Genomic DNA, 19,406 nt, shown 5'->3' on the forward strand with positions numbered 1-19,406 from the left:
AGTCTGTACTAGTACAAGGAGCCACATACACACATACATATGCATGTTTGTTGCTATATAAGTGCAATAATCTTAAACAGAGTGTTAAAACCCGCGGAGGCAAGGCAACACAGACTTGATGCACTTAAAACAGTTTCCCCAATAAACATGTTGGATTTATTTAATATCGTTTGGTTTCAGAATGTAGTACAAAAGAACATTGGAAAAATTTGATAGTGCTGACACGATCTTTTCAGTTGAGATTTCCATGCTGGATTATCAATTATCATGAAGTTTAACACTCATTAATGTGTTTGGAGGAGAAAATAATGGGATGTGGCCTTGTGATTCAGCTGGCGAGCGGCCTTAATTCTTGATTTTATTTGAAAATTAGAGCAATATTAATTTTTTTGTGTTATGTTTTCAGATCGGAAGTTTGTGATAGCCAACGCTCAAGTAGAAACTGTGCCCATTATCTTCTGTAACGATGGATTCTGTGAGCTTACCGGATACTCTCGTGCTGAGGTCATGCAAAAATCGTCCTTATGTGACTTTCTTCATGGACCTCTCACAGGGCACTATGCGATAGTTCAAATACGGGAGGCATTACAAGGATCTGAGGAGAAGCAAGTGGAAATACTCTACTACAAGAAAGATGGTGAGTGCATACATTCTGGTCACATGACTGTCACATCTGGGATTGCACCATTTGTCGCATTTAGACATTTAGCTCAGCAGGTCACATGACAGAAGTATCTGGAACTTCCATTGACAGATTTCAGGATTGATGTCAGATTTACGCGTTTAGCTCAACAGGTCACATGACAGCTGCATCTAGAATTTGCATTGCAAGATTTCAGCATTGACATCAAACTTACACGTTTAGCTCAACAGGTCACATGGAGAGTGTATCTGGAACTTCCATTGACAGATTTCAGCGTTGATGTCAGATTTTCTCATTTAACACAAACAGGAACCTGTTCCACAAAGCCATCGTAGTGCAACGTTGGTTGTAACTCACATACTTTATCATAGGCTTATGATCAACATAGCAGTAAGATCGCTTTGTGGAACGGGGCCCTGGTAACATGACAGCTACATCTAGAATCATCTACATCATGTTATATTAAAGAAAGCGTGGTTGTTTAACCAATTCTCTGATGGAAGCTTTGAAAGAAGTGTCCACTGCAGTGCATCATAGAGGAATGAATTGTTTGTTATGTAGTAGTCACCTTCATATTTACATCAACAAACAACGTTTCATGTCATTTGACCCAATTATCATCATTGGTCTGTCAGCACCAATCAGTTTCGTCAGGGCGGTCGGGTAACCTAGTGGTTAAAGCATTTGCTCGTCATGCCGAAGACCCGGCTTCGATTCCCCACATGGGTACAGTGAGTGAAGCCCATTTCTGATGTCCCCTGCCGTGATATTGCTGGAAGATTGCTTAAAACGGCCTAAAACCATCTCACTCATCACTTTTAGTTTTTGTCAGAACCGTATCCATGGTCATGGGTTTCACTATACTCAAGGGTTTCAGCAAAGTGGTACACACCTAAGACTAAGACTTGCAAACATCAAGCTAACATGCCTTGATATTACTGGTAGAGCTGAGTATCGCCTGGTATCTTGCAATACGATTCATATCATGATAAGGACTGATGATACTACTGGTATCACGATACACCACATCAAATAGTAAGAATTGATGAAATCACTGAAATACAGCTCTAAAACCTCTTTCTACATACATTTATTTATTCTTATCTCAAAAACTTTAACAAGGAAAACCACAAGAACAAAACTGTTTTAAATGAAGGCATGGTTATTAAATGTAACAGTTAGTTGGCGGTCCTCGGTTACCACATCCCTGTGTTCTGCCATGCTTACAGGTGGCGCTATGCTTCTTCTGCAAATATGGGAGGTAACTCTATTTGTTCCTGTTCTATTTATAGCATATAACATTCTCGCAAACTGACGATTCAAGTATCATGTGTAACTAAGTATCGATGATATCGTAGTTATTGGTGAATCGTTACAGCCCTAGTAACTGGAATACTGTTCAAGCCATCATTAAACTCAATCTACTTCTACAGGAAGCCAAGAGACCACTACTGTTCCAAGCCATATTAGGTCCAATACTCCCTCACTTCCTTCATATATTTGTGACAGAAGAAGAAATGACACATGAAGATTCATGTCAGTTGATAAACCTAGCCTAGGTTTCATGTCCGAGGTTCATTGCAATAAATCTTTAGAAAAGTATAAAAAGTAAGATTTACTTTGGCAGTTCCATTTAATATAAGTTCCTTATTCTGAGCATCGAAATGCCAATTCCTCCCACAGGAGTCGGAGTTCATTGACATGATGCTTAACGAACATCATTCCCAAGGTTTCTTGTGAGGGAATGAGACGTGTGTCACCAGCAGCCATTATTTCCCATGGGCCCTCATTTCCATCTTGACAGCCATTTTGCTCACCGCTTCCATGCTCTGGCATCATGCATGACAGCTTGCAAATTATGGTGTTTGTGACTATTCAAAAATTGTCACACATCATTCAGAACATTACAAAAAATACATGTTCAAATAACTTTTGAGAATTCAACAAGTGAAAATTAAATTTGAGGTTGAGGAACATAAAAGAATAGAATGCAGTTTAGCTCATGGCAATATTTTCTATTTTGAACTGCAGTAGGATTTGCAGCTGAAAAACAGTTGTAGTTCAAGTAATTAACCTCTTTTGAGTTATCAACTACAAAATTCACAAATTTCCTCAATAATATGTCTTTAGGAGATTTGTTGGAAATTGGTGAAATTCTCACACTGTGAAGGAATTTAATCAGTATTGGATATACATCCATCAAACTGATACGGTCCGTATTTCCCTGGAGGGCTGAAAAGGAAAGATAAATAGTTTGATCATATCCAATGAGAAAGGAGCAATCCTACTGTGTTCTTGCCTTTGGTTTTGGGTGAAATTTGATGTAGATTGATAATCCTGGAAGAAGATGTGCAAAGATTTCTTCCGTCTATCAGATAAGGATTTATTTCTGAAAAACATATCCAGTTGATGAAAAAATAATTATGAAAAATATAGTGTACACATGTAGCATTGGTTCCAAGGAGAATGATGATCATTTTGTATTTTTGACCCTCAGCAGATGTCTTATAAAGAGTACTTGTTCCTAAATATGAAGAATGACTGATTTAGTGATCCACTCATATAATTTTCTCGCTATTTTTGCCCAATGGAATCTGTTTCGGCAGATAATCGAGACTGATTATTCTCTGGCGTTGACGTTATATATTTGCAAATGTTGTAAATGTCGGTCAAAGGCAAGGTGATACACAGGGGTCAAAGAGAGTCATACCAGAGAATTGTGTCTCTGTTGTAGCTAGGTGAAGCAGTTCTCCAGGGTGAGTGAGGGAATCATGTTTAGGGGACAACCTTACTCCACTGGGGCACTACTAATCTTTTTTGTTACTTTACAGGTTGTCTTGGTTACCTTTTAGTAGTTAATTTCCTAAATCATTTTGACATTAATATTATTAGGCAAATGTACATTTTTAGATAAATGTATGCATCTATTCAAACCAAGCTAATTGTTTTCAACTTTTGTAATCATTCTTTGCAAAATTTAGGTCAGGGTCATACATAAAACTGGTACCAAATTGGACAGCACACAAAATGGACAATTTGGGCAGCTAAAGACACAACTATTTGTACAAAAATATTTTGTTTATTTTTGAACTTAAATACTGTGCAGCAGCTACTGTAAGAATTAGGTTAGGGACTTTGACCATTTAATATAGAGGGGAGGATGTGTGTGCTACTGCCAGACATTTTCTTCTCCCTTTTCTGCGAAAGGAGGAGCAACAGAACATAAAATGTCACACTCAGAAATCAAATTCTTATAAATAAATGTGGCAAAAATCATTTTCAAAAACATAAGAAATCCCCTCAAAAGCAGGGTCCATGGTACGGTTCCTATATCATAAACATATGGTCATTAATCATTATCCAGTGGTGATGATAACTTGTGTTAGAGTAAGACATTTCTTTTTCTTTACAAACTATTTTGTTCAAAAGAATTTCCCAACCCCTCCCAGAATATCAAATGGCTGTCCCCTTAGCATTTTGTTCCTCAGAAGTCTTATTATAAGGATTGGATTTTGTAGCTCAAGAAAATATGTCATAAAGGGCTCATCAAAAGAAGAGACTGCTTCAGTTTACATGAAAATAGAAAAAACTGTGCAAGAGATTCTGCTTTATGACATTATCCGAGTTTGATTGACGCCTGCTTGTCCCAGTAAGATGATAACCTGGCATTAGGGAGTTATAAATAAGTCACATCTACTATTGGCTCCCACTTTATAGCAGGTTTTTCCTGATTGATGTGTTTGAAAAGATACAGCAAAGAATTTGGTCTTGGCAGCCGAAGACCATGGAATTAATAAATGTCATTTCGGATCACATTGATTGGAACATTGTGCAATCTTTGGATACATCAACCTGTTTGGGGTTCTCTTCTTGTGACTCGTTGAATTTCTTTGGAACATCTCTAAATGTCATGACTGTTGAACTTTATGCCAACAAGCTGTTTAAAGTTGGGATAGAATCTAAGAAGGTGAACATTTTGTTTTCTTACAAGATACGAAGTCAGTAGTTACAGTGTAGCAAAAGTTCAGTAGAGACGTGGCATTTTTTATGTTTTAGATGTGCGTAAAGGTGTAGCTGTGTGTGTTAATGACTTCATTAATGGAAAACCTGCCTCTTTTAAATGACTTCATTAAAGTAATGATTGCCTCTATAAAGGACTACATTAGAGGGAAACCTGCCTCTGATAGATGATTTCATGAAGGCAATACCTGCCTCTGGTAAATGATTTCATTAAAAGTTGAACCTGCCTCTGTTAAAGGACTTCATTGTAGGGGCACCTGCTTCTGTTAAATGACTTCATTAAAAGGGCACCTGCCTCTGTAAAAGGACTTCATTATAGGGATACCTGCCTCTGCTAGAATACTTTATTAAAAGGGCACCTGCCTCTGTAAAAGGACTTCATTATAGGTATACCTGCCTCTGCTAGAATACTTTATTAAAAGGGCACCTGCCTCTGTAAAAGGACTTCATTATAGGTATACCTGCCTCTGCTAGAATACTTTATTAAAAGGGCACCTGCCTCTGTTAAAGGACTTCATTATAGGGATACCTGCATCTACTAGAATACTTTATTAAAAGGGCGCCTGCCTCTGTAAAAGGACTTCATTATAGGGATACCTGCCTCTGCTAGACTTCATAAAAAGGGCACCTACCTCTATTAAAAGGACTTCATGAAAGGAGCACCGTCTCTTCATTACAGGGGCACCTGCCTTCCTATGTAAGGAGTTCATACGGGATCACTTTCTTCACCTGAGAAGGTTCCTGGATAAGAGTACCTGCATCCTTTAAAGAAGTTCTTAAAAAGGCACTTACTTTTGTTAAAGGTCTCACTCACTATAATCCAGAGATGTATGTTTTATTTCTGATTGGAAATGCTTCTGAGCTAACTGCACATCTTCAGATGAAAACAGGCCATGATTGAGGATGCTAAACTTGTGTTGTTACACTGGTAAAGAATGCATGTGAATGTCAAAAATGCCTTTTTACCTGAAATAAGTACAATATTCTGTCAATATCAAGATATTTTACCGTTTCCTAAATACATTCATTTTATTCACATGTATCATTATATTTGTCCATGTGTATATGTATGCAGAAAAGATGCACAGGTCAGATGCAGGTCAGGAGCTCTATTGCGTCAGAATTTCTCATTAATCAATGACTTGAAGTATGTTTACACACCAGCATGTGTAGTGTGTTGACCTCCCTTTCAGCAGCACATCAGTTGCTCATCCTTGACTTGCTTCATGTAATTGAAAGCGAGACGCTTGTTGCATGACAGAAACTCGTGGGATATATGTCATAGCGCATGGGCCTTGTTCCACAAAGTAATGTAAATGCTATGACTACTGTAAGTCTATGTGAGAGGGTTGGCGTTACGACAGTTATAGCATGATGACAATGGGTGAAAGATGGCTGTAGGACAGATGCTCATGATGATTTTGCAACTTGTCACTGTTTCCATTGGGCCAAAGGTAAAGTGGAATCCTCAAAGAGCAGAATTCTGAGGAGAGAGGAACCCTGTGTAGCGCAGAAATCTGGGTAGAGTTGAATCTTGGATAGAGTCAAATGCTGGATTGAGTGGAATTCTGAGGTAGAATGGCATCCTGTGTAGAGAGGACTTCTGGGTAGAGCGCAATCCTAGGTAGAGTGGAATTCTTGGTAGAGCAGAATCTTCGATAGAGTGGAATTCTTGGTAGAGCTGAATCCTAGGTAGAGTGGAATTCTTGGTAGAGCAAAATCCTCGGTAAGGTGGAATTCTTGGTAGAGTAGAATCCTCGGTAGAGTTGAATTCTGGGAAGAACCTGCACCCACTCTGGATCCAAATATTGTCAGAAGAGTTACTTGTTGTCAGTCTTTAGCGATATTTATAGCACACTTTTTCAAGGTCACAGAATGTCTATTTTTTTGCCATTAAGGAACAGCTCTGGAAAGGAAATATTTATTTTTGTGGATTTGATCAGGGCTTGGCCTGTGAAACATCCAGCATGCTGGGTGCAGCGGCTTAGGTCAAGTGAACTTGGCAAGTAGGTAAACCTAATTTGTCTGTTAACACGTCTTGTCCCTGTGAAGAGCAGCATGATTAATTCATGACATCACAGCCCCATTAATTCTTGATCCGCACCACAGCACTAGAGGCAGTTTCAGAACATATAGGAAACAGTTATAACTGGCAGTTGTATCATGTAGGTCACTGACTCTCACGATGCATGGTGACAGTTGTCATGGATACCTGAAATGTTGCAGATGCTGTATTATAGGCATTATTAGGTAACATCGCTTAGGCATAAAAATGGGGTTGTCAGAAAATGTAATTTAGCCCTCAATGATATGATCGAGAAAATCAGTTTGCCATCAAAAGAGAATACTGTTTGCAATTTATAAACTTACTGGGGGGCATGGATGGCCCAGTCGTCTAAGGTGCCATGATTCGCTGTGCAGAGTTGCATCCCTTGGGCACGCCGGAAACCTATGATTGTGGGTTCGAATCCCGGATCGACCCGATTATGTTTCTAGGTTTGTCAGCTCCATATCTGTGCTCATGGATTTCACCGAAGTGGTAAACGTCTGAGCCCTCAACACTTCGGGCTTTCCTTCCACATTAAGCTGACACGCCGCAATATAACTGGAATGCTGTTAAAAGGGGCATTAAACCCAACTCACTCACTCACTCATTCAATAAACTTACTGCCACTTTATATATTGTATTGGAAGTATCTCCTATGTCATTATGACCTTCTGACATGTGCCACTCTTGAATTGTAAGACCGAGGTTTTACAGTTGAATTATATGAACATTTTCTTGATGTGCTTCTAATGTTGATTTTTCACTAGTTAAAAGTCACAATTTTCTTCATATGAAAATACCCTGATATAAATTGAACCTGCAACCCCCATGTTTATTAGCGTTACCCACTAATATGTTTATTAGATTCACCAGGGCAGGTGATGAAAAGGTGTTCAGTATTACTTGTCAAGACTTCAGTTGCATGCATGCTGCATCAAATTTGTTTTATACCGCAACAACTTTATTGTTTCACTGTAAGGTATCCAAATATTTTTTATTCTTTCTGGTATTGCATGCATTTAGATGCTTCATTAGTTAGTTTAAACATGACTCCTCGGGGATTGGTTGAAAATCTAAAAGTGCAAGCTCGGGAATAAACTCAGGCTTTTCCCTCGCTCCTGGTTTCCTATTTTCAGACCATCCCGAGGTGGTGTGTTTCAACTGTAACTGTGTTATTAAGGTATAAGTAGTATAAGTTGAAGAAATTTATCCTGACTATTGAATGTTAGATAAACCCTTGGTAAACCTTGCATAATCTGTGAATTATATTCTTCAATGAGTCTATCCATCCATGAGTCCATGGGTACAATGTGCGAAGCCAATTGCTGGTGTCCCTCACTATGATATTGCTAAAAAGTTGGGTAAAATTCAACTCACTTACTCATCCATGGATTGAAATTAGTGAGTGAGTGAGTGAGTGTTGTTTTTCGCAGCCGTCTATTATACTACAGGCCCATGTGGAAGATTGAGTCAAACCTGTGGCTGATAGTGGAGCAGTGAATAACAGCGTTATTCCACCCTTTACCCTCAATTGTGTAAGAATTGCATTATCCTTAATAATAAATTGTTAGCCTGAGCCTAACACAAAATTGTGTAAAACTGGCACTGTCCCTTATAATGGATTTTGAGCCTAACCCAAACCCTAACCAAAAATTCATCCCTTTAAACATTTCACCAGAGCAGTTATTAAACTATCAGGGCATCTTTTAAATAACCACCCTTTACCCACAATTGTGTAAGAATTGCATTATCTTAATAATAAATTGTTAGCTTGACCCTAACACAAAATTGTGCAAAACTGGCACTATCCCTTACAATGGATTTTGAGCCTAATCCAAACCGTAACCAAAAATTCATCCCTTTAAACATTTCACCAGAGCAGTTATTAAACTATCAGGGCCCCTTCCACAGAAGTCATTTAACTGAACAATTGCATTTGACTTGCGGCAGATAAATCAGTGGATGGACCCCATTGTTATTTTGATGAATCAGCCTTGGCATCTTGATGTAATCAGAAATAGACACTGTTAGATTTTTCTCGTTAATTTCAAAATGCGACACATACTTCCAGCTCAAGAGCTTCGCGTCTTCGTGTCTGTTGACTCCCAATCTCTAACATAAGTTCTCCACATTGGCGGCGAAATTGAAAAGTCGGTATCCCTTTCTGGAGAAATGAAACCACGTCTCCTTGTGGTCTTCATGACATCACACAGCTCCTGATGGCGGGAAGATGTCGCGCACAGAATTTCTCTGGTGGTGTATTTTTGGTAGCTACTTTTGTGCTTGCTAGACTTATTGATCGAAATGATGGGCAGGTCTAGAGGAATTTGTTGTAAAAACGGTTGCTGTACCAGACACGGCACACACAATCTTTTAACCTCATCACCACAATTTTCATCAGTAATTTTACTGTCATGGTTGATTATGACAAAATGTAGAAATTCTTTTTGAAAAACTTAATTCGCTTGTTCCTGAATTTATTCTGTCATGACAGATGCTGGTAGTTGTGAGTGATTGATGTCTGATGATTTACATGGATAGATAAGAAATAATCAGGCCAAACAAATAATAAATAAATTATGTCCTTTTTCCTTTGATTTTCTGTGATGTAAAAATCAGGATCTAAGGGATATTTGATTGCATGTTAATGGCATTATTATATCTACCGATATTGTTAATGAAAGATTTTATTGAGATTTTCTGATAGGTCATACACAGAACGATAAGTAGACATGAAACACTATAAGTTTTGGTTTTCATATTGAGAATTTAATCAAATCCTATGATTAGTGAACCAGTGACTATGTTTTTACGCTACTTTTAGCAATATTCCAGCAATATCGGAGGACACCAGAAATGGACTTCACACATTGTTCCCATGTGGGGAATTGAACCAAGGACTTCAGCGTGACGAGCGAACGCTTTAACCACTAAGCTACCTGACTGCCCCTATGATTAGTAAATAGTTTTGTCATAAATAGAATTGATCGGGGAGGCTGTACCAGACACGGCATACACACATTCTTTCAACTTCATATTCACAATTTTCATCGGCAATTTCACTGCCATTGCTTATTACGAAAAATTTAAAATTTGTTTGAAAAACTTAATTTGCTTCATCTTGAATTTATTCCATCATGGCAAAGACACATGAAAAGAAATGTTTGCAGATATTTTCGAAAGCCTCAGCGACAATGGTTGGATTTAAGACCGTAATTCCTCACTAGGAAATCTGTTGCTGGGCACTAGGTCTGATATATTTATTTGACAGATTAGGTGCCAACAAAAGCTGTCAACACAGAGTTTGCCTTGTCCCACAGGACAACAGTTGAAGACAAGTGTAAAATACCCATTGCATTCACTGTTACAAGACGCAGATCACTCCAATTGAATCTGGCCAGTCTGTAACTGACCAGAGAAGCTCCCAGCCATGCGTAATTGAAAGGCACTACTTGGCCAGATTTAACTATCTAGGCAGCAGTAGTTAGTCAAGAGTCGGCCATGCTGACTTGTCTCTGCGGGATGGGACCCGGCAGCCGTATCATTGGTCATCTCCTGTCGGACACTGTTTTAGATCTAATCATTTGATGGAATCTTTGGAGGGTTGATCTGTAGGTGGAATTTTGTCATATTTATGTCAGTCTAATGTTTGCAACAAATTTGATGTATTTACAGTGGCTGTCTCGATGTCTGGTTTGTGTGACTTCCTTTACACTGAACCGTAGTTTCATATTCCTCATAATTTCTGTATGTCTGCTCAATTAGTTTCCGAAATGTAAGGTTGTGCCCTGCTCACAGGGTTTGAAATTCCTTGTATTAGAGTGCTAATGATACAGTTACAATTGTATGGATGCAGTTAACATAAGCTTCTGGTGCCTGAATGGCTAACTTCAAAATGAACTTCATTTCACTATGAACGACAATATTTATTCCATAACGATAAGATTCCTTACTAAAAGCCATGCTGATTGTACAATTCCAACTATTTTGTGAACATGTGTTTATGAATCACTATCAAATTGTAATGATACCAGGTATTCGCAAAAAGGTTACTGTATCCTGCCCCCCTGCTGGCACCAATCACAAACACATGCAAGGGCAAGGCAATTGGTCACTTGAAACAACACGGGAACGTTTGTTAAAAGTAAATTTTGGGGATTGCATTGAACAAAATGTTGTCGCTGATGCTTGAAATTTGGAGTGAGTGAGTGAATATGGTTTTACGCCGCTTTCAGCAATATTCCAGCAATATCATGGCGGGGGACACCAGAAATGGGCTTCACACATTGTACCCATGTGGGGAATCGAACCCGGGTCTTTGGCTTGAACGAGAGGACGCTTTAACCACTAGGCTACCTGACCACCCCTTTGAAATTTGGAACTGTCCTGTACATGTCTACCATAAAACCTTTGGAAAGTTTTGCTGAGGCCTTGAATGTTGAAGCTCTGATCAAACAACTTTTGAGCAAGAGTCATATTATTTTTCTTTCGAATTGCAGGTCTCTTTTTTATTTAAGGTCTCACACAAGTTGCAGGATCATCATTATATATAATCTGTGCTAGGGGGACAGTCAATCAGGGGATCATTTTGGCCCCTACTTCATTTACTGGCAAATAGGTGTTTTGTTTTTGACAAGTTATGATCTTAAAACATCTTTTTAGACATGAAACTTGTTTTGATCACCAGTGATGAATGAATGAATGAATGAATGAATGAATGAATGAATGAATGAATGAATGAATGAATGGTGCTTTTTGTGAGACTGCTCAGATGTGATCCATCTGCCCAGTTCTAGATTTGTAAGTTTAACCTATGTGTGATTTGAGTAAACATTAACTTATAAATTGATATACATTATGCAAGTTTAGCTAGCAGACACAAGCAGTGGCATTTCAGGGACTTGAAATATATTTAATTGGACTGCCTTTTGTGTCTAGTAACCCTTTAAGAATCTTTTCCTTCATCTGGAAAAGTTTTTGTTTGCAAACTGTTGGATCAGTATAATGTGTTGCCGTAGTCAGTATTTCTGTCTAGTACATCTTGAACAAATAACACATCATGATCTATGAGTGAGTGAGTATGGTTTTATACCCCTTTTAGCAATATCCCAGGAATATCACGTGGGGACACCAGAAATGGGCTTTACGCATTGTACCCATGTCGGGAATCGAACTCTTTAACCATTAGGCTACCTGACCACCCCTCATGATCTGTGAGAGAAATAACATTGTTATTTTCACTAATGCATACTTTAACTTCAGAGATAAACATTATGTATTTTCAGGTTTGCACTTGTAATTATGTTTGATGAAAAAGTGACATGGCGATAGAGGAGAGGTCACCAAAATTTATCACAAGTATATGGGGATGTGGGGAGTGCGTGTGGTTGGACATGAAAATATGTTATATGAAATTAAAGGAGGGGCAAATGCTAAGATTTCCATGCATCAAATACTCAATAACAGCCACAATGTTAACACAGTAATAGACGTTGTAAATACTTTGGTTTTCAGTAAATGTCAGTTGCCTCCTTTTGTATGGGATCTGTTCCAGTTGCCAGACAGGCATCATGTCATGCTGGCATGATGCAATGGAGGATGCCATGTGCTGAACTGACCCAGTCAACAAGCTGTGCAGAAATATTAACTATATCGAATCAATCCTAGGAGTATTGATCAAACTTAACATATAATGAATACTGTATCCACTTCGCCTAAGCAAATGTCACGCTTTTCAAAATTGGGAAGAGAAAAAAATATTTAATACCTATTGATAAACGTATTCATACGCAGTGAAAAGTCCAATCCCAATAAACATTTTTCAACCAATCAGATTGCAGCACACACTACATTTTATGACGTTATGTCACTGGTGAATATCATTATATTCAATAGTGGAATTTATCATTCTCTTGAATAATGATAAATCTTGTTAAAGTCCATGTGGTTATTGTAATCATGTCTCCTTGGTTAGGCCATTTGGTTAGATTGTACACATGTTATTTGACAAGCCTGGTCAAATATGCTCTTCATATTCAATATCAATAATCAAGAACAAAACTAACATGCATTTAATATCGTCCATTACTTGCACAGGCACCCACCCCATTCTTCCTCTCTTTTTCAATCTTTATGCAACATTCACAGCTCAGTTTGATGTATTTAATAGATTTTAAAGGAAAACTGCAAATATTTGCATCATTGAACTAGAAATGTGGATCATGATGAAAAAGTTGCTGATATTCTTCTTGAATTGACAAAATACAAGCACGGACTCCCTTATACATGTCTGATCAAATTTGGGAGGAGAATACATTGTTTGGAGTACCAATCAAACCAATTGATCTGTTCCCAGAGTAAACATGGCCACCAAATCTTAACGGAAGGTCACTCGACGGCGGAATCACACGTTGAGCTTCTGGAAATGAACCGTTTCCAGATGGCAGTAAGGAACGTGTCTGTAGACCAGCAGTAAGACCGGGTCTGTTGACCAAGTCCCACCAGACGATGCCGCCATCGGTGATGGACATGGTTTCTTGATTTCTTAAGTTATCAGAAGATATTTTTGAAACAGTCTTATGTCAATCTTATTGCTAGAATACATGCTTTTCTATTTTATATTTGTTTTAGAGGATGTGCTTTCTTTAAGATTTCTGTTGAACTTTGTGATTGTGGTTTTCATTATGGCTGATGTACTGATTTCCTCGCATCTACTTTTCACCATTATTTTGCCTGTTGCTCACAATGGTATCTGTTTTGTTGTATAATTGAGACTGGTTATTCTCTGCGTTAACAGTGTACCGTATTTGACGTAATAAACGCCTCGCTCTAATAAACGCCCATGGCGATATTTGCTAATATATTGGCTTGTGAACAGTCCCACTTAGCCTCCCTTCCACGTGATCAATGTACACAGGACTCATTTATTCGTGTATAATATGTATGTTATATGCATTCTTAATTATGGGAAATTAAATTCTGGAAAAATATAAACATTTCATGCTGTCAGCATAAACCACGAAAAGTATGATCTTTCAACTCTGTAGTTTTTCACCAAAATATTATGCTAAGAAGAGCCCCCTATTTCTAACTTTGAGAGCGCCCTGGGTGCTTATTATGTCTAATACGGTATATATATGTTTGTAATTGGTTTCTTCTGTCATTCGAAATGATCCAATATTCTATTCTACTGAACATTTTTGTTTCCATATGAGTAAAATATAGGGTATACATCTTTCGAGTACTAATGTACAGGTATTCAATAAAGTGAAACACTTAGAAAGATGTTGCATTAATAACTTGAATAATAAATATTCAAGCTGATGTTTGGCTAGTCCTGCACCATGACCGTGGAATATATTTATTTTATGAAAAAATAATAATCTAGAAATGCATACAAAAGCAAGTCTAGCCAGCTCAAGCTAGCTTACACACATCTGAAATCAGCATAGGGAATTTTTTTATTTTTAGAGTCAAGAAGGATATTGTGTAATATAAGATTTCAGAGACTAAATGTTAGTCTAATGTTTGGTATACATGTAGTTAGTTCGTCCACTTGGCATGCACAAGGTCCAGGTTCAATCCCCATGTTGATGCAATAATGGTTGATTTACACACCATGAAAATATCTGACCACCACTGGCTCTACAATGCCACATATAATTAATCATTTTTATCCCCTGCCAGGAAGTGGGGTTGGTGATATAGGAATGGAGTTCGTCCATCCGCTTCTAAAAGGGGACAAATGTTCTCCAAAGCTATTTAAGTCAGAGAAATGAAATTTAAACTCTGATGTTACTGGTCATGATCTAAAATGAGTTTGAAAATTAGTGTTGTAAGTTATTTTTTTCACAGAGCCACGACCCTTGAGCTATGTTATATTACTTGGTGCATATTGTCAACAATGGGGACAAGTCTTCTCAGAAACTACAGAAATTAGCTTATCTAAGAGAAGGGGCCTTTCTTGTGTAGCAATTGCACATTTTATAATTTTTTGATGACATAAAGCGTAAAGATAGTGCCTATCTCTTCTTTAGGCTTTAAAGGACTTGTTTTCGTAGTTTATATTCACTCAATATGAACAAACAAAATTCTAATGTGTCCCATGACAGGGAATTGTGATATTGCTGTTTTCTTGTTAAAAATGGTGATGTAATATTTTCTGTCAAAACACATTTGTTTTTGTTTACAATGATACTCTTATTAAAGTACATTAATGTGACATGACCAATTCCCTGCAACGATCTGGATGAACATCCAGTACTAGTGTTCTTGTACCAGCATCTTAGACATTTATCAAAATGAGGTCAATGTCATATATAGATATTTTCAAAAATACATGGATAGCCAGAATATATATACCAACCCTAATACTATTCCTGTGACTGTTGCAGGTATGAGCTGGATAAACAGGCCCCAGTACAATTAGTGGAAAATCTTTAAACATGCCCCTTACTCTGTCATTTGCTCATTTTAGGCGAGATGACTTCATTGCTTTCCTCGTAGACACCAGGTCCTTGTAAATGAGCATGGCGTTGAGTAACGTACATTGATTTACACATATCTCCACAAGGCGTTTCTCCTTCTTCCCCTGCCAAGAGTTAGAACCAATACATAATTAGCACCAATCCCCTTAATATAAAATAAAAGTCATCTTTTGTGTGGGAACAGTATCAACCAAGTAGTCACGAAATCAGACCAAGCATGGTGGTTCTGGTTTAAAGCCATCCATTTGGAATCAATGCCTTCCGCCATGATGGACTTTTCTCACTGCAAAAACCAGCCTGATGTACTTTTTATTCTAAAACAAGTCAGCTTGATTCTGCTTAAATTGACTTTCTCTGACAAATCCGAAGTCATTTTATCCCACACCTCGGTGTTCTCACCCAAAACAAATTAGACCTGCTTCTCGTCACATTTTGACCAAACCAATGCGCTTTCCTTCTAATCTCATTCATGTTGAGATATATGTTGATTTTACCAATTTAGTCTCTATTGAAATTGAACATTCATGGTATCATTGACAGTCTTCTCCTATGCATACAGATTGAGGGATAGAGTTTTTGTCTGTGTTGCTTCACGAACAATGTCGAAGTCCCTGTATTGAGTGATCGTGGTCAGTTTTTGCCCTTGAGGAAATGATCGTTGGCTATGCATAGAACAGGGTTTGCATGAGCAGAGAGGTAGGGAAGTTCCAAGTTCAAGCTGATTAAATTTCTTTGTTTCTTCTCAATACCTTAACGATTTTGTATTTTAATCCGAGAAAAGATTGGTTGATTACTGGAAGTGGAAGCACTGTGTGTTTTTGTTGGCAGCTGATGGAAAGTCCTGGCTAAGAGGAGTTTTATGCCAACAGGAATCTATGTCAGTATGGACCTGTCAAGATCCTGGGTAGAATAGGTAATCAGCAACCAATACTTACTGTTGAAAGCGACTATGCTTGTTGTAAGAGGCGATTAATGTGATCGGGTGGACAGGCTCGCTGATTTGGTTGATGCATGTCATTGTAACCCAATTGCATGGATCGATGCTCATGTCAATCACTAGATTGTCTGGTCCTGACTCGATTATATATGGACCGCTATCATATATAGCTGGAATATTGCTGAGTGCGGCGTTAAACAACAAACAAACAAAGAAACAAAAACAGAGACAGTATGACAGAAACAGCAGTGAGTGAGTTGGGTTTATCACAACGTGGAAGCTTAATGTTGGAGGAAAGCCCAAAGCGATGCAGGTCTTAGAAGTTTATCTCTTTAAGGAAACCCACTAGCTCTGGTATGGAGCTGACAAATCTGTCACCATAATCGGGGCGATCTGGGATTCGAACCCATGATCATAGATTTCTGTCTTGCCAAAGGGACGCAATTCTGCCCAGCAAATTGCAGCGCCTAAGACAACTGGGCAACCCGTGTCCCCCAAACAGCATATAAAGAGCAAATTGCAATATCAAATTCTATGTATTAAATTGTTGACATGCATTCATTGAAAACATTATATATTCTTGAAGGTCTTTGGGTCCTTTTGAGCCTTGAGTTCAGTTTACTTAAACCCAACACACTAAGAAACTCCCATATATTTATCAATTATGGGTAGGGATAATCCGGTATGGCATTCTGTTTAAATATGCATGTGACAAACTGTGAGAATCAGTTTTGTGTCTCATGGAAAGATTAAGAATATCCCTATCAAAAGTCCATATTCTACATATGGACTGGTAGGTGAGGATACACTTACCTTATCTTGAGTAAGAGGCGACTAATGGGATCGGGTGGTCAGGCTCACTGACTTGGTTGATGTATGTCATCTTAACCCAATTGCTTGGATTGATGCTCTTCATATCAATCACTGGATTGTCTGGTCCAGACTAGATTATTTACAGACCACCGTCATATAGCTGTAATATTGCTGAGTTCGGCGTTAAAAAACCCCCCAAAAAACCAAACCCTTATCATGAACACCTGGTATCTATTTGATCATAATTCATAAACCCATACTCATGAAAAAGTCAGAATCATACAGGCACATATTCCTTATGAAAATGATCAGGGTCAGGGTGTGGTCTCAAAATTAATATGCCCAATTTTGAATGACATATGGAATAAACTGAATGAAATTGATTGATTAACACCAGAAATACATTGTATCCCAAAATAGTGTAATGGATATGGAACTAGGTGGCATTATTTACGACAGATTTTACATTATATACCATGTTCATGGTACACAGAATGGATTTGCTTGGGGAGAAAATTTAAAACTTGTCAGGGAGTATTATAACCATAAAGTTTGCCTAATGCGCCGGGAAATATGGTATATATTGCACACTGGTCACAGATAATGGTGGAAATCATCTCGGGAATCCCACGCCTTTTTCATCCCCATAATTGTTTCCTTATCGAACATGTAATCTTCACTCCTCATTCACTAGTTTCCTAAAATACTCTGCACGTCTTCTCAAGTCTCCTCTCCCTTATCATCTTTACAGGGAGATTTAGAGATGGGTATTTTCTTTCTGTTCTTCCATCTGTCACACTTTTTGTTTCCAGGGCATGACTGAAAGAGAGTTAAACAGTAAATATTTCTTGATCAAATTTTGCACAGAACTGAACTTGTGCCTTTTGCTATTTGAGAATTTTGCTTTTTTGAGGTTCAAATGAGGTCAGTGTTATTAGAAAGAATCCCTGCAACTTTTGTGGTCAGGCATGAGTCTTGCACTCAGTAGAATATCGATGGCTTGAGCCATACACTCAGAAGATGGCTTGAGTCTTGCATTCATTCGAACATGGCTTGAGTCTTGCACCCAACAGAACATGGCTTGAGTCTTGCACCCAACAGAACATGGCTTGAGTCTTGCACTCAACAGAACATGGCTTGAGTCTTGCGTTCAACAGAACATGGCTTGAGTCTTGCACTCAACAGAACATGCCTTGAGTCTTGCACTCAACAGAACATGGCTCGAGTCTTGCGTTCAACAGAACATGGCTCGAGTCTTGCATTCAACAGAACATGGCTTGAGTCTTGCACCCAACAGAACATGGCTTGAGTTGTGCACTCAACAGAACATGGTCTGAGTCTTGCACTCAGTAGAACATGGCTTGAGTCTTCCATTCAACAGAACATGGTCTGAGTCTTGCACTCAGTAGAACATGGCTTGAGTCTTCCATTCAACAGAACATGGCTTGAGTCTTGCACTCAGTAGAACATGGCTTGAGTCTTGCACTCAACAGAACTTGGCTTGAGTCTTGCATTCAACAGAACATGGCTTGAGTCTTGCACTCAGTAGAACATGGCTTGAGTCTTCCATTCAACAGAACATGGCTTGAGTCTTGCACTCAGTAGAACATGGCTTGAGTCTTGCACTCAACAGAACTTGGCTTGAGTCTTGCATTCAACAGAACATGGCTTGAGTCTTGCACTCAGTATAACATGGCTTGAGTCTTGCACTCAACAGAACATGGCTTGAGTCTTGCACTCAACAGAACATGGCTTGAGTCTTGCATTCAACAGCACATGGCTTGAGTCTTGCACTCAACAGAACATGGCTTGAGTCTTGCACTCAGTAGAACATGGCTTGAGTCTTGCGTTCAACAGAACATGGCTCAAGTCTTGCATTCAACAGAACATGGCTTGAGTCTTGCACCCAACAGAACATGGGTTGAGTCTTGCAATCAATAGAACATGGCTCGAGTCTTGCACTCAACAGAACATGGATTGAGTCTTGCACTCAACAGAACATGGCTTGAGTCTTGCATTCAATGGAACATGGCTTGAGTCTTGCACTCAACAGAACATGGCTTGAGTCTTGCACTCAGTAGAACATGGCTTGAGTCTTGCACTCAGTAGAACATGGCTTGAGTCTTGCACTCAACAGAACATGGCTTGAGTCTTGCACTCAACAAAACATGGCTTGAGTCTTGCACTCAACAGAACATGGATTGAGTCTTGCACTCAACAGAACATGGCTTGAGTGTTGCACTCAACAGAACATGGCTTGAGTCTTGCACTCAGTAGAACATGGCTTGAGTCTTGCACTCAGTAGAACATGGCCTGAGTCTTGCACTCAACAGAACATGGCTTGTGTCTTGCACTCAACAGAACATGGCTTGAGTCTTGCACTCAACAGCACATGGCTTGAGTCTTGCATTCAACAGCACATGGCTTGAGTCTTGCACTCAACAGAACCTGGCTTGTGTC

The 19,406-nt window shown here is 38.7% G+C and overlaps 1 protein-coding gene across 6 annotated transcripts in view; it reads left to right on the forward strand.

The window, feature by feature from the left end:
• The window catches only part of LOC139464887 (voltage-gated inwardly rectifying potassium channel KCNH6-like), a 228,704-nt gene that overhangs the window by 88,187 nt on the left and 121,111 nt on the right, over positions 1-19,406 (forward strand). For all 6 annotated transcript variants that reach the window (XM_071246458.1, XM_071246459.1, XM_071246460.1 and 3 more), the window contains exon 2: positions 407-637. In XM_071246458.1, the coding sequence (XP_071102559.1) occupies positions 407-637 (231 nt within the window). The remainder of the gene's footprint in view (positions 1-406; positions 638-19,406) is intronic.

This window comes from Haliotis cracherodii, unplaced genomic scaffold, assembly GCF_022045235.1.
Source record: "Haliotis cracherodii isolate W230 unplaced genomic scaffold, xgHalCrac1.p SCAF_17, whole genome shotgun sequence".
Lineage (NCBI taxonomy): Eukaryota > Metazoa > Mollusca > Gastropoda > Lepetellida > Haliotidae > Haliotis > Haliotis cracherodii.